The sequence below is a fragment of the Antechinus flavipes genome, chromosome 2 (assembly GCF_016432865.1).
Source record: "Antechinus flavipes isolate AdamAnt ecotype Samford, QLD, Australia chromosome 2, AdamAnt_v2, whole genome shotgun sequence".
Taxonomy (NCBI): Eukaryota; Metazoa; Chordata; class Mammalia; order Dasyuromorphia; family Dasyuridae; genus Antechinus; species Antechinus flavipes.
Genome location: NC_067399.1, coordinates 291829245 through 291846653, shown reverse-complemented (window position 1 = coordinate 291846653; position 17409 = coordinate 291829245). Strand labels below are relative to the sequence as shown.

The 17409-nt window shown below is 33.3% G+C and overlaps 1 protein-coding gene across 4 annotated transcripts in view; it reads right to left on the bottom strand.

Moving 5' to 3' along the window:
• Positions 1-17409, bottom strand: part of STXBP6 (syntaxin binding protein 6) — a 330415-nt gene that overhangs the window by 116719 nt on the left and 196287 nt on the right. Inside the window, exon 3 of one of the 4 annotated variants that reach the window (XM_051977329.1) lies at positions 7371-7451. The exons of the other annotated variants lie outside the window; for them this stretch is intronic. Within the exon in view, the coding sequence (XP_051833289.1) occupies positions 7371-7451 (81 nt within the window). The remainder of the gene's footprint in view (positions 1-7370; positions 7452-17409) is intronic. 4 annotated transcript variants of the gene reach the window in all.

Sequence of the window (17409 nt, the reverse complement as noted above, 5' to 3'; positions counted from 1 at the left end):
AGGTTTCTCAGGGAGGTTTTCTGGAGGCAGACTTAGTTTCAGTTAAAAGTAATAATCACCCAAATGCAGCCAGCTGATAAAATGCAAATGGTTACTTTTTCTTAGTGGCCTATCTCTCTGCTTGGTTCCAAGAGCTCCCTCCAAATGTCTTCAAATCCAAAGGTTTGTCCTTCAGTCTCCAGCCAGCCAGGTGGAAAATGGAATGAATCTCTCTTGCCTCTGAGGGAGGGCTTGTGGCTTCCTCCCAGAGTGCTCCTCTCCCACCCCAGTCAATGTTCCAAAGTAACTAACTTGAAGCTCTAAGAGCTTTAATATAATTTCCCAAAGGTTGACTCCTCCTGAGGGAGGGATTAAGGGAGGTATGAATTCGGATATCTCATACTAAACCCTGAAATCTCCCAAATGTGTGAACTCCAATGAGTACTTAAATACTTCTTGCACATATGAGCTCTTTAAAGGTGTGAACACAAGCATTGTTTCTATTACTTCTACTTAGTACCTTGTTTCAAGTTCTGGCCCATAACATCTTGTAAGAGCAGATCAATTATACTGAACCATGCTAAATTAGATAATTATTGTCTCTATCAATTCTAATGACTTAACAGTTTGTAAAGATTCCAACAACATAACATAAGTCTTTAAACATACCCTCACATTGTCATATGTACTGGAATCACCAAGATTGCTAATTCATGTTTTTTCTTTCTTTTTTTAAAGTTTTTTTTTTTTTATTTGGACGATAACTTTTTCTCATTGAGATGAATTCTGAAACCTGAAGGTTGCCCAATATAGAGATTGACAGTAATTGAGCATTTATCTATTCTACTAAAAATCCATCAGATGACACTTTGCTAAAGCATCAATTGATGAGGAAATCAAGGCAACATTTGTGTCTGGAATGGTACTGATAACAAAGTCATAGATTTCATTCAATTCAACAAATATTTACACATGGCTTATTGGTATATATCATTCTTTATTCCACATTGCAAGGGATGGTTCCTGATTCCAAAAATTGAGGCCACATCCAGGTAGGGAATCGTGTCTTTCTTTTAAGAAGAGCCACTCCCAACTGACTTCTTCAAAAGAGAATCCACCTTTATTTCAGGTTTCACTTTTACATGTGTTCTCAGTAGCTTGTCCTTCAAAGCAAAGTAATTTCTTTCTGAAAGGGACAGATCAGAAACTATCTAGTACTAAATTATCTAATGACTAATAACATGGCCTGCATATTATCAGAAAGGATTGTCTTAATGAGGGAGAATGCTCCAATGTTTTAAAAAGTTTAAAAATATTCAATGAAGCAGGGAAATCCCGTATGCCTTATTATTCTCAATTTCCACCCTGTTCTTCTCTTTATTCTCAATAAACACAGCACATAATGATGTGAAATGGGAAACATATGGAAATATGTAGACCTAAGAAACACTGATGTTTGTGCATGTACTTATACATTAAATCATGGAAACTTTAGCCTTAAATGGTGCCTTAGTAAGTACACAGGGATCCAGGGATTTAGAACCAAGAGGTCCATGATAGATTTCAGGATGTCTGTGCAGTGAGATGGGAAAAAAGATTATACTTTTATTTCAGCTTAATTGGTTTCCTTAGCAATTCTAAGTATTTTATTTTAAGTATGGTATTTATTAAATACCAGCTTTATGCCAGTCACAGAGGTATATGCTGGATATATAGTTTAAAGAAGTAGTTAGATAGAACAGTAGATAGAGTGCTGAGCTCAGAGTTATAAAGCGCTGGATTCAAATCTGAACCCAGCCATATACTAACTTTGAGATTGTGAATAGTTCATTTTATTTCTGTTTGTCTTTGTTTACTCAACTATGAAATGGGGATGACAACCAAACCTACTTCCTGGGTTTATTGTGACAATCAAACAAGAAAATATTTGTAAAATGTTTTGCATAGGGCCTGGCATACAGTAGGTAGTATAATAATGATAGCTATTACTATTAAAGAATAAAATGATTCTTACTCACAAGGAACTTATATTCTAATGGTCGAAACAACTACATGTGTTTATGCATGTATATATAAACACATGCATGTATTTACACAGACATATATGAACATATATGCATACACAATATGCATATACACATATACAGAATATACAAATATATACATAAACACATTTATAGAAACATATAGGCATACACACATATACAGAATATACAAATAAATGCATACATGCATATATACACATATGAACACAAACTATAGAGATGTAAACATATGAATACAAACTATATGTATATTTGCAAAGTAGCTAAATACAAAGTAGTTTGGGAGGAAGGGCATTAGCAGTTGAGGGATTAGGAAAATGTCATATATTAGATGCTGCCTGAACTGTGTCTTAAAAGAAGAGAGGAACTCTATGAACAAAATTGCATTCCAGGCATGTGGTCGGTCCTGTGCAAAAACTCAGAGAAAGGAATTGGAGGACTTAGTGTGAGTAATGGAAGGGCATTGTGGTTAGATCACAAATTAAGGAACAGGATTATTTATAATGAGGCTGGAAAGATCATCTAGCGCAAGGGAGTAAAAGCTAAATAAAAGAGCACATTTTTTTATCCAAGAGGCAAAAGGAAGTCATCTGATTTGGTTGAGCAGACAAGTCACATATTCTTTGCTTAAGGAAAATTACCAGGGCAGCAGGTGAAAAATGGCTGTGAGTATCTAGATATTTGAAGAATGGAGATCAATTAGAAGGTTGTTAGAACAAATTAGATAAGAGGATAATGAGTGTCTGAAGGTGATAGCCATATGAGGGGAGAAAAGAAAGAGGGGACATGTAGAGATAGAATAAGTAAGATTTGACAACTAATTGGATGTGTCAAGTAAGGGAGAATGAGGAGTCCAGAATAATGCTGAGATTATGAATCTAAGATTCTAGAAGGAAAGTGATATTTTTAAAAGAAAGAGGGGAAATATTGAAGGGGGGGAATTTGAATTAAGGGCAAAGATAGAGTTCAGTTTGGGATATATTTTGAGATGTTTCCAAAAACACATTTAGCACTGTGTGAAATGCTAAATAGACAACTGGTGATTATGGAAATGAGGCTCAATGAGAGACTCAGGATGATTATATGGACCTGGGGCTGTGAGATAAACCTATGGGAGTTCAGATGATTACCAAAAAAAGTTTATTGGAGGAGAAGCAAAGAAAGCCCAGGACAGAAGCATGGGCAACATCTACAGTCAAGGAGACTTGAGAAGGAGCAGTCAGACTAGAGAAGAGTGGTATTAAGAAATCCCAGAGGAAAAAAAAATATCCAGCAGGAGAGTGAGTGGCCCACAGCATATGGAAAGAACTATGCTAGGCACTGTGGTGACTGAATTTTGGTTTGGCTTTTACTCTCATTGGGTGCCTGAAATTATGAGTTTGTACTTTTTGTTTTATTTTGTTTTTGAGATTCTAACTTGCTTCTGTGTTTCTGTGGCTTAGAGAAAGGCTTCATTCATACCTCTTTATAAATACTTTTTAGGAGGAAGAATTGGTACAATAAAAACAAACAAACAAAAAATAAAACAAAACAAAAGAAAAAACCTTCTCCATGGAGGTCTAACTCTCTTCATTTATCTCAAATGGAGTTGGAATTTATTTTGGACTCTATATCAAGTAAGAAAATAAATATGCAAACTGGATTTTAAATCAAAAGACATGAGCTCCAAATTTCTCTCCAAAATGGTGGGATTACTTGCCATCTAGAGGAGGTGGTGGGAGAAAGTGAAGGGGGGGAATTGGGACACAAGGTCTTGCAAAGGTTAATATTGAAAAGTTATCCATGCATATATTTTGAAAATAAAAAGCTTCAATAAAATAAACAAACAAACAAGAAAGATTCTGAATGAAATTTTTTCTATAAAGTATCTTTGTGGAGCACCAACCCTGAAGTCAGGAGAACCTGAGTTCAAATCTGGTCTCAGACATTTAACACTTTCGAGTTGTGTAATCCTGGACAAATCACTTAACCTCAATTGCCTAAACCAAAAAAAAAAAAAAGTTTCTTTGTGGCAAAATCCAGGTATGTGAGAAGTTCTTACCTTGTTTTTTGGGAAAAAATTACATAAGGTGGAGGAAGTTATGAGGGGAATAACTATTCTGAACCCCAAATCACTTTGCAAAGCTATAAACTCTATATAAATTAAGTTATTCTTATTAACAAGAAGGGACTAGTTGGCAAAGTGGAAATAACCAGGAGAAACTGATTTATCTGAAAAATATGGTTAAGGAAAAACAATCTCATATAGAACCTGGTATGTTTTCTAGGCTTTAGAGAAGTAACTTTCTTAACATTCATGGAAATAAAAGATATAGTGTCATGTACCAAGGTAAGAATTACTCTAAAAAGAGAAATGAAAAGTTGAAAAATTGATCGCAAAGGAGAGTGGGATAATAGAATATCTAAACAGACTAACATGGGGAGCTTTCACTAAGCTCATATATTTTTTAATGTTTAAAAACAAGGAACAAGAAACTTAAGATGAAAAGCAATTTGTGTTAGATAAGAGTTTCAAGAAACCTAAAGTTCAGATGCTCTTAAAAATGAGAAAGTCAAGAAGACTTTTAAAGCTATTGCAGGGGTGAAAAAGAATGAGGAAAGGAGGTCTAAATTCAAATCCAAGCTTAGTCACTAGCTGTGTGATTCTGGACAGGTCACTTAATCTGCCTGTCTTGATTATATAGTAGGCATAACAACAGCACTTACATGACAAGATTTATTGTAAGAATAAAATATAGGCACAAGATAAATGTTAATTATCATTATCATCATCATTGTTACACTACTATTTAGAACAGATGAGACTGCTAATACAAAGTATAGTTATTAATTTCTTTTGCTTATTTTTTTCTACCCAGAAAATTGAGAAGATTGTAAAATGAGTCAAATTGCTTAGAAAAAATGAACTACATTGAAGGGTACAGAATCATTGTAAATCATGCTTGAGAATGGATTAAGAGTAGACAGTCCTCAAAAAAATTGGGATGAAAAAATGTTACCTTTTTCATAAGGGAAGAAGGTAAGTTTTCAATGAGTTTGATATCAAATCTTTACAAATTCAATATTAACACTATTAAAAGATAATTGGCAAGCAGAAATGAAGAAAGGTAAGCAGGACAAGTTAATAGGGTTCACTAAGAACAAGTCACACTAGATTATTTTCTTTTGTTTTTATTTTTGATGATGATTCTTAAAATGGTATATCAGTAAATGCCCACATATTTAGGATTTGGCAAAAAAAAAAAAATACTTTTCAGAATATCTTTTAGAATATCTCATAAGTAAGAGATAGGATGAGGATGTTAATATAGTTAGGCAAAGTAGGATGAAGGTGAATAGCTGTACTCAATAAAGTATTGATGAGAGTTTAAAAGCCAAAGAAAGCATTTTTTATTTGATCCTGTCCAGTTCTGTTGTGGTTCTGTTAAGTTTTAAATATGTATTATGACTTAATCTTTTTCTTAACCCACTCACTCCTGTTTCTACTTAATATTGGCATACTAATAGAGCCCGTATAATCATCAGGCATGTAGGATTCATGATGTAAAAATTAGAAGGGACTAAAGAAGTTATCTAGTTCACTGCCTCATTTTACAGATAAAAAAACTGAAGCTCAAAGGCACAGGTACACTCAGAGTATACCCAAGGTCATCTAAGCATTAAGTTGCAGGCCTAGACATGAACTCATGTCTTCTGACTTAAAATCCAGTGTTTTTTTTTTTTTTTTTAAAGTATACCATTCTTCCTCCTACAAAGTATTTATAAAGAGGAATGAATGAAGCATTTCTCTAAGCCACAGCAGCATCAGCCACTTTTGTAAGCATGGTAGAATCTCAAAAACAAAACCAAATCAAAAGTACAAACTCATAATTTCAGGTACCCAACAAGAGTAAAAACCTAACCAAAATTCAGTCACCACAATGCCTAGCATAGTACCTTCCATTATAAAGCTATTCAGGAAATACTTTTGAATGAATAAAAGAAACAAGACAGAAGGATGTACTACATGTTCATATTTATTTTCTAATCTGATATAGAGTCCAAAATAAACCCCAACTCCATTTGAGATAAATTAAGTTAGACCTCCACGGAGAAATTTAGGGAAATTCCTTGAAATTTTTGATCAGCTGACAAGAAAATGCTTTTGAATTCTTCCCTTAGATTAGTGGAGCAATCCAATTCAATGAATATAAGAAACATTAATTAAGTACTTACAATGTGTTAGACATTAAGCTAAGTGTTGGAGATGCAACTCAAATAGTCCCATACCTCAATAAATTTACACTCTAAAGGGAGCAGGTGTAACTCACAAAAGGAATTAGGACTCCAAGATATACAGGATGGGAGTGTCTTGCTCCACAGCATAGAAACCAAGCAGGGAAAGAGTTGGAAAGTAGGATGATCAGAGTTTAGCCTTCTATAAAGGAAAGCATTGGGAGGAGGTTGGTATTCCAACTTCCTCTCCAAACAAAGGGCAAGAAGGCTGAGCCAAGTGTAGTCAATCAAGGCTGACTGACCCTTTTCATGACTTTAGTCCACCATGATCTTTCCCTCCTCAAAACATTTAAACACATTTATTATTTGTGTTGTTCATTAAATACTTGGATTACTGTATGTTTAAATGTATGTGCACTATTAAATTATGAGCTCCTAAGAGAAGGAAAGTGTATGTATAAACCCATTAAATAACATTGTATAATATAAACTTGCATTGCTAAATAAAACATGAAAATACATAGAATAATGAAGAGTAGAATGAGCAGAACCAAGAAAACAGTGTACACAATAATAGCAATATTGTTTTAAGAATGATTCAGAACAAATGGGTCATTTTGACTATTACAAATAACAAAATTAATTATAAAGGACATATGAAGATATGCATACAGAGAAAAAAATGATATTAAAGTATGTATAGAATAATTATATAATATGTATATGTATATGAATATACACACACACTATTTATATCTAATAGTAGCCTTCTCTAGGGCAAAGGTGGTGATGATGGTGGTGGAGGAACTTCATGACATATTTAAAAGGAATAGCAAGTTGTACAAATTTGTTCATGAGCAATCATCTTTTTTTTTTTTCTCTTAATTATTCTATGTATGGAAATACTTGTTTCATTTCACAAATTAAAAAAAGAAGAAGAATTAGAAGTTAAGACCCAGAGAGGTCAAGAAGCATATCATTTAGTGAATGCCCCTAAAAGATGTCGATTATCTGGAATCCAATCTACCCCTAAACGAAATACTTAAATCTGCAAATATTTAAAGCTAAGGCAGGACCTATAGAGAATATCCAATTTATTCTTTGAAAGACTGGAGAACGTATATCTCTTACTTTGTTCTTTGTACTTTGTTGATTTTCCCTTATAGTTGAGAAATCTTGCAGGTCTGTTCTCTGCAGGTCCTGAAATTCTCCCTTTAGAATAAGGAACAGGAAAATTCAGTGATACAGGGACTGGCTTCTTGCCAAAAACTGATACTGCCTCAGGCTTAGTACAATAAAAATCATTCAGGTGGTGGTCCTGTCACTCACTAACCTTGGAATTAATACAACATAGATGTGGAGGGAAAATGATACACTCCCCTTCTCACCACCTGACCAAACAGAGGCCTAAATAAAGAAGTATATAATAACTTTCAAATTGAAGCAGTGCTTCTTAACCTTGATTTCATGAACCTGTTTTTTAAATTTATAACTGTATTTCAATTTATTTTATTTCCTATGTAATCCTACATATTTTATTTTGTGCATTTTAAAATGTTATTCTGAGAAATAAACAGGTTTTATTTGGTAGCTAAAAGGTTTCATGACATACACAGAAAAGGTTAAAAAAAAAAAACAACAGCTAATTAGGGGAGACATAGCCATATCTTTAAAGACAATTCTAAGCAGAGAGAGGATGGCTAAATTTGGGAATAGCTTGAGTTTATGAAGGATGGTAGTAAAAACAATTTTGAAAAGCACACTGTTGTAAGATATTGGAGGGCTTCAAATGACAGGGTAAGTAGCTTATACTAAGGAGTACAGGGAGCTTCTAAAGATAATTCTGAGTAACAGAATCAAATGGTCAACTTTAGGAAGATCAATTTGGCATTATACTGCCTGTTGCAGAAAAAAAAGTTTTGTAAGATACTTTACACAAATTCTGATAATCCAAAGAAGTCCAGTATATTAAACTATAAAAGACAGGAAATATGTGGTCTTCAATGGTGGTTAATAGCCCAACTTAATTTCTAGGTAAATATATGAGATGTAGATGACAGAGTCAAGATCTGGAATAGAGAATTTCTAGGTCTGAGTTTCCTAATCTATAAAATAAGAATGGAAGCAAGGATTACAGTAGATGGTCATGAAAGCCCCTTCCAGCTCTTATATACTACAATTCAATAACAGTAATTCTGCAACTGATTTGAGCCAGATTAAGCAGACATGATGCTCTGTCTTCCCACATGATAAAGTCACATAAGGCAGAACTTCAATATAAAAGAGAATGAGAGAAAATAATACTGAAGAGAGCATTGGCCATAGTAATGAGGAATGAGCATGGAAATAACTCTAAGAAATCACAGGAGGATTTAAAAACAAAAACAAAAACAACCAAACAGGAAGAAAGGGATACAACTCTATCAATTACCTTTAATTGTAACCCTTTTTCAATTACAGATTATTGACAAGAAGTAATTATTACTTGATTAAAGACATGCTTTAATTGTGCTAAATAATCTGATTTCTTAAAAATTCTATAAATAAGTGATAGTCCAATTTTTTCATTTAGGTATAACTTAGAGCCCCTCCCTTCCAATTCCTAATACCATTACCTATTATTGCTAAATAGACAACATTACTTATTAATGTTCAATTTGCATATAAATGACATTTCTGCTAAAACACAATGGCAAGCAAAGCTCCATGATTATATCAGAAATCTGCTTAAAATTTCAAAATCAGACAAAATGGTAGGCAGTTCTCTGAGAAGGTTACTTATGACTTCTCAAAAAAAAAAAAAAAACACCTTATGACTTCTCTTTGTAAGGCAATTTCGTTATTCCCACAGAATAATCTAATCAATAGAACAAAAATAGCTTCTGTCAACATATATCTTGGCCATGATTTTGTGAGTAGCAATAAATCCAGCCAAATAAAAATATAGGATCCCAAATTCAGAATAAAGCAATATGTAACTTAGCAATTTTTTTTCTCTATCTACTAATCATTTTCTCCTATCTCTTATTTTAGTGTGTATGTATATATGCATTTTGTATATATACATTACATATTACATACTTGTATACACAATTATATTTTACATATAAAATTATAATACACATATTATAATTCTATATAAAATTCTATATTGTTCATATAATTGATTTTGTTATAAAATATATTCTAAAGGGATAGCATTAATGAAAACTACAGCCTAAATCAAAAGTTAAAGGAAAGCAGGTAGTAGATATTACAGATATTAAATGCTTTCCTTAGTACAGTAATGGTAAGTAAAACTTCCTGGCTAATAGTCTGACTCATTTTCATCAGTGGACTGATGTATTAAGAAGAATGTTAGGCCAAGGAGAGGGTTTTCCAACTTAACTGTGTTTTCAAAGACAGAGAGTTAAGAAAGCAAATTGTAAAGGATAAATTAATTTTATTTTAGTAAGAACTGCAAGGGATTTTAGAGATTATCTATTTAAACTTCTCACAATTTACATATCAAGAAACTACAATTTTAATATGGCAATATGAACAACCCAATGTTGAATTGCAGCGATAAGCCTAGAAACTTGGTTTCCAAACTCTCAATCTAGAGATTATTCTATGATACCAAACTACCACCAAGGAATTTTAAATTCAGGTTTAAGGAGTAATATGTGATTTAGTTCCCAAAGTTTGGAGGGGAACAATAGTATTGACAAATACCTCTTGCAAAAAAAAAGTCAAGCCTGAGGAAGTAATTTTTTCTTAAAAGGAGGTGTGACTCAGTGATATAGAGATAGGGTTAGGATTCTAATCCCTAGTTTTTGCACAAAACCTGTCAAATACCTCCCCCAAAAAATCCTATTGGTTTTAGGAGATTATAAATTCAATATGAATCAACCAAAACGACTAATCTTATCTTAGTCTACATTAAAGGTAGAAACAGAAAGACAGAGAAAGGAGAGGAGAGGAGAGGGAGGGAGTAAGGGAGGAGGGGGACGGGCGCGCGCAGGTGGGGAAGCTAAAACCACAAAGAAGTACAATTGCTTTAAAGCATGACTCTAACAGTAATAGAGAAAACAGTGTGAGACTACATTAGGGAAAGGGTCCGAGTGGATTAATTTAAATACAATATAGTCCCAAATGACCAGGTCATTAAACTTGTTTTTGCTATTGAAAATTTCCTCCTTTTAGCAAAGATAGATAGTCTATATAGTCAATGTTTGATTAACACTAGCTTATTTGATTATGTAATAAAGATAATAACAGTTAATATTTAGATAGCAAAGCAAATGGTATCTCACTAGATCCTCATAACAATCTGTGAGGTACCGGTTTATTGTTCTCCCCATTTTACAGATAAGTAAACTGAAGCTGAAAAAATAAAGGACCAGTCCAGGGTCACATAGCCAGTAAACATCTGAGACAGGATTCAATTTCAAGTCATACTTGGCTCCAAATCTAGTAGTCTATGAACTGTTGCTATATTACAGACCATATAAAATACAAATAATCTCCCCATACTCATCTCAAAAACTTCCATGAAGCAGTTATTTAAAATATTCATCATAATTTCTAAGTACTCATATTTTGGACAATAGTAGAAAGTTGCTATCTCAAATTCTGGGAATCTTCAAGAGTTTCCACTATGGAGAGAAAAAAAGTCCAGATTAATACAGACTTAATGAATAATAAACAGGTTCTTCAACAATTCAATTAAATCCAACGTGTGTGTGTGTGTGTGTATGTGTGTGTGAGAGAGAGAGAGGGGGGGGGAGAAAGAGAGAGAGAGGTTTCTGTGCAAGACAATGTACTAAGGATACAGGGACAAAATGAAGTTGTAGTTGTCCTTAAGGAGTGTATAGAAGAGAAAAGTACTAACAATGGGGAAAGATTAAGGAATTCTAGGCAGGGAAAGTGGCACTATAAAAAGAACATAAAGTTTCTGAGAGGTAGAGATGAGAAAGGATTGCATTTCAATCATAGAGAACAACATTTGCCATGGTATGGAGGCAAGTAACAGGAATTCAAAGAACTAGGTTGCTAGAATTCATGAAAGGAAGTATGATTTTTTAAAAAAAGGTCAGAAAGGTAGGGAGAAGCCAGATTGAAGAGGGTCATCAAAGCCTAGTTATATTTTAGCCTATAACCAATAAAAATTTATTAAAGGTTTGGGGCAGAAACTAACTTGGTGTGACCTGTGTCTCAGGAAGACTGTGTTGGCACAGTGCATTTGTTTTTCAAAGCAATCATTTTCACTACCAAATCGGAGTGAATTCATTTTTAGTAGAGTTTTGAAACAATAACTTATTCACTGGAAAATAACTCTGAAATGCAGCAAAAACTTGTTTTTTATGAAAGAAAAAAGAAAGTGAAAAAAGAGATGAAGAAAAAGAGGAAAAAAGATAAAAGATAAAGGAAAAAGATGAGGGAAGTAGGAAGAAAAGAGACAATATCTGCTCTACTATTTATGATCATTGCAACCTGCTTAAAACTTAGTTCCTTCACTTGTAAGAGAAGGAGAATAGACTAAATCCTCAAATCGTTTCCAGTTCTAAATCTTATTTGTCTCTGAGGAATAGATTAGGGGAGATTAAGTTTAACATAGTACGTTTTTTAAAAAAGAAAAAGATGGAGCAAAGAAAAGGAAAAGAAAAAAAAGGAAATCCTGGTGATTTTTAGGATTTATAAATTCAATATAAATCAAGAATGTGATGGGCAATCAAAAAAGACCCAATTTGACCTTACTATTCATTAAAGACAGAGAAAGAGAAAAGCTAAATCTACCAAGAGGTGAAATAGATTACTACAAATAGCATCTTAATTGCCAATGCAAGTTATGAGAGGCACAACATAAAAAGACACTAACAAACCTAAATAAATACAAAAGAACAATCTGAATAGTGAGGAAACTAGTAACCTTGTTATGTGTATATATATACACATATTGATAAAGAAATCGTGTTAGTTTTGTTTGGGAAATGAAGACATGGCTAACCATGATGACAGGCATTCAAGTATGTGAAAAGTTAACATGCAAAAGAAAGATACTAGACCTAGAGGCCCAAACTAGAAGAGATAGATGGAATTTCCAAGCAATCAGATTTTGATTTTCCATGAAAAAGAAAATGAAGTAATTTTCAAAAATAACCATCAGCACTCTATAGTACAGAATAGTAACATACAAATATGGTTACTAGTACATGATTGACAATGTCAAGTCTGGTAGGTCACAGTCACTAGTTGTAAAATCAAGACCATTCCAACCCACACAAATGAGCATTTCTATATATTACTGACAAAGTTCATCAGCAAGAGATGAATTCCATTAAAAATTACTGTAGACAAAATAAAATACTGTAGACAAACCCAAGAAGTATAAGAACACAATTACAAAAAACTTCTCACCCAAATAAAATCATATCTAAACAATTAGAAAAATATCAATTGTTCATGGAAAGGCCTAGTTAATGTAAGAAAAATGACAATTCTGCCTAAATTGGTCTACTTGTTCAGTGCCTAGCAATCAAACTGATAAAACATTATTTTATAGAACTAGAAAAAAATAATAAAATTCTTCTGAAAGAACAAAAGGTCAAAATATCAAGGGAATTAGTGAAAAAAAAAATACAAAGAATGGTGGCTTAGCAGTACCAAATCTAAAACTATATTATAAAGCAGCAGTAATAAAAACTACATGGTACTGGCTAAGAAATAGAGTAGTGGATCAGTGGAATAGATTATATACACATGACACAATAATCAAAACCTATAGCAATCTAGTATTTGATAACCCCCAAACTCCAGCTTCTGGAATAAGAAATCACTATTTGACAAAAAATTTTGGGAAAATTAGAAAATAATATGTCAGAAACTCAGCATAAACCTACATCTCACACTCCCTATCAAAACAAGATCAAAATGGATACATGATTTGAGCATAAAGGATGATACCATAAACAAATTAGGAGAACAAGGGATAATTTACTTGTTAAAACTTTGGAAAAGGGAAGAATTTATAAGTAAAGAAGAACAAAAGAACATTATGAAAGGCAAAATGGACAACTTTGATTACATTAAATTAAAAAGGTTTTGAACAAATAAAACTAAGAGAAACAAGATTAAAAATTAAGTACAAAGCTGGGAAAAGATCTTTACAGCCAGTATTTCTGATAAAGATCTGATTTCTAAAATACATAAAAAACTGTGTCAAATTTATAAGAATACAAGTCATTCCCCAATTGATAAATGGTCAAAGAGTATGAACAGACAATTTTCAGATGATGAAATTAAAATCATCTATAGTCATGTGAAAAAATGCTCTCACTATTGATTAGAGAAATGCAAGTTAAAAACAATTCTGAGGTACCACCTCACACCTCTCAGATTGTCTAAGATGAGAGGAAAAGATGATGATTAAATATTGGAAGGGATGTAGAAAAACTGGGGTGGAGAAATGATCCATCCATTCTGGAGAGCAATCTGGAACCATGCCCAAAGGGCAATAAAACTGTGCCTACCCTTTGACCCAGCAGCGCCATTACTAGATCTGTATCCCAAGGAAATTATAAAGGAAAGGACCCGCATGTACAAAAATCTCTGTAGCAGCTCTTCTTGTGATAACAAAGAATTGGAAAAGAAGTGGATGCATATCAATTGGGGAATGGCTGAACACGTGGTACACGAAGTAATATATTATTGTTCTATAAAAAATGATGAACAAGTAGATTTTAGAAAGGCCTGGAAAGATTTACATGAGCTGTTGCAGAGAGAAACAAGCTGAACCAGAAATACATTGTATACAATAACAGCCAGGATATGCAATGATCAACTATGAAAGATTTAGCTCTTCTCAGTGGTTCAGTAATCCAAAACAATCCCAATAGACTCTGGACAGAAAATGCCATCTGCATCTAGGAAAAGAACTAAGGAGACTGAATGTCAATCAACAAATGCTATGTTCACTTCTTTTTTCTGTTTGTTTGTTTTTTTTTTAATCTCTCCCTTGGTTTTTCTCTTTTGCTCTGATTTTTTCTCCCAACATGATTCATAATGGTGTGTTAAATGTGTATTAAAAATAAACAAAATATACAAAAGATCATCCCAAGCCTTAGTTTCACCATATTTCATATGAAAGGTCTAAGATCTGACAGTTCTAAAATTTGTGCTTCTAAAATTTTAAAATTCAGCTGGTCTTAAACTATATTACAAAGTAGTAATTCTTAAGGCAAAAAACAGAATAAGAAAAGTAGGGGTCAATCGGATTTAGGTATAAAGCATTTAGAAGAAAACTACTATAGTTGCCTAGGATGTGATTACCATAAAATACTGGGATAAAGATTCACTATCTAATAAAAAGATGGGAAAATTAGACAATATTATGGAATTAGACCAATATAACATATTACATACCAAGAATAGTTCCAAACAGATAGTGAATTTCAGGTTTACAAATGTGTGTGATACTAAGATTTCCCAGTTTGTTTATGGCCTGCTAAACATAACTGTTGCTTCCCCAAAAGAGTAAATATCAAGAATTCTGAAACTGGGTTTAGGTGATGTTTTTTGACAGGTGCTACAAGAATGTGCAGCCAGGTGTCACCCTTGGCAAACATCATCAACCAATTATTCTGGGCCTCTAGAGTTCGCAGCTCAAGGACAAGAGGATAAGATTTGCCAGATGATTTTAAAATTCAAAGTAAAAAGGAAAATGCTTAGAAAGTATAAATAAGCAAAACACATACCATTTGCTTTGTGCCAAAGTAAATACATTTCTGCATAATCACTAACCCTAAGGCATATAGTTTTATATTTTCATTTTAGGGAATATGTACGGGAAAAAATGCAAAGCTATTCGCATATTTAATCATTTAGTGAAGTCTGCATTTAACAAACACTGGGGAAGTTGTTGGTAAGGCAAAGATAAGTACTTTGGTCCTATATGTATTAAAGCCAGATCCACATACAATCATTCTCTTTCTTTTAAATTAAAGAATTCACCACTACTTTTCTGCATATTTTTAGATGTACCCTTCAAGTATGAAACCAAGAATTAAACTCATTCAGTGCTCTGATAAACATCATTTCTTATCTTTACATAACACTTTATAGCTACAACATGTTTTCTTACCATAATCCTTCGAATTGTGTAAGAATGGAGTAGTGGGGCTTTCTATGGCTGAAGGCAGTCATGGGTGTAGGCCGAATTGGGCTGATTTCCCGGTTGCGGCAATGATGAGTCCTATTAGTGCCAGGGTGTCAACTTTTTTTTTTTTTATACAAATTTTACAAATTAGAAAAATAAGCTCCAAATGAATTTAGTGACTTTTTCAGGATCATAAAACTAATAAGGAATAAAGGCAGCAGATTCCAAAACCAGTTGATTTTCCACTAGTACACATTGTGTTTCTAAAGAAAAGATTATTGGATTAGGAGTGAGAAGACAAGAATAATCTGACACTAAGTGTTACTTCGAGCAAGTCACTATAATACCTTCCTGAGCCTGAATTTCACCCTCTACCAAATGAAAGATTTTCTAAAATCTGACAATTCCAAAATTTTGTGCTTCTATGAAATTTAGCATTTCCTAAACTATATTATGAAGTAGTTAATTCTCAAAGCAACTTTGATACTGAATTAAAAAAATACATCAGAGGAACAGATTAAGTATAGAGCATACTAACACTAATAATAAACTAATAAAACAAATAGAAATAGAATAAAACTAATATAATAAAAATTATGTTACAATTCTCTTTTATTGTCCTGACTCAGTTTTCCTAATTATCCTGACTCAGTTTCTCTGTTTCTCTAATTGTTCTGCTTCAGTTTATCAGTTCAAAGCTTAGTCTTTCAAAACCTCCCCTCCCTCTTTATCAGAATATTTGATAAGAATAAAAGACCTTATGTTTTAGAATGCCTCTCCCCATCCCAAACTATCAGAATATCAGATACCTTCTTATCAAGATGCCTCTCCCCATCTCCGAGGTTCCTACCTCCCCCATCTCTGGAAGCTTACCCCATCCTGTCAGAGTCCCATTCCTGCTCTCAGCACCCTGACTTCACCCCTGCCTCAGTTTACCCCCTGAGTCTGAGCCATATATATATATATGTCATTGAGAACTCACATTTTTTGCTGGATTCTTGGAGATGACAGTCTCATTCAGCCCTGGGACCAAACCATGGATCCATTTGGTCCCAGTAAATCTCTTCCTTTAAATAAATTATTAAATACTCTCTAATCTCTATCTTGCCTCACTTTCTCCAGCATTACAGGAGTACTAAGGATTTAAGTGTTTTGCCCAGAGTCACCCAGTACCTATCTGAAAGAGGACTTGAATCTAGGTCTTCTGTCTTCAAGGTCACCTTTTTCTCCCCTATACCAGGCTGAATCTCAAATGGGAATGAACTGGCTAATTCTCTGATAGAAATTTTCAGTGATGGATGACTTCACTGCAAATTCCCTGTATTTAATAACATACTGCAGTAAATTAGATTTATGGATGGATGGATCATGATAAAATTTTAATATTTTATCCTATAAATTTCCACTGGATTTGGCTTATGCATGAATAGTTTACTACTGTTTTTAGACAGCTATTTCCTAAATGTTTTTAAATCTATATTCATTGCATAAGACATGGGAATTGCTACAAGATAGGATTGCTACAAGATAGTGTACTTCAGAATGAAACCTTAGTTAACACAAACCTTTTAACATTAATATTAAAAGGTGTTTATCACAATGCTTAGGTCAACATTGCCCAGTCTCATGAAGTAGAAAGGAATGTGTTAGAAACAATCTGTCATGTTTCCTCACCCTTAATCAAACATTAGGTTGTATTACAATGCAGTTGCTGTCTGCAGATGTCAGACATTCAACTCTTTTTTAAGTCTGCCATAGCAAGGGAATAAAACATCCCAATTCAAGAGAAGAATGTAAGCACTAAGTTTTAGTGGATTCATTTTACTGAATAATGATCTCCAGGGTAGTATATAGCTAATAGATAATATCCTCTCTCCTTTACATACTGGCAGAAGGTCAAGTTTTCAAGAGATGATATTAATTAGTTGATCTGATTAAGTTACCTAGATTTTGTTGAGGAAAAGAGAAACTCACATTTCTATACTGTTTTAAAGATTTACCACTGAACATTTTCTATAGTGCTTTAAAAATGCA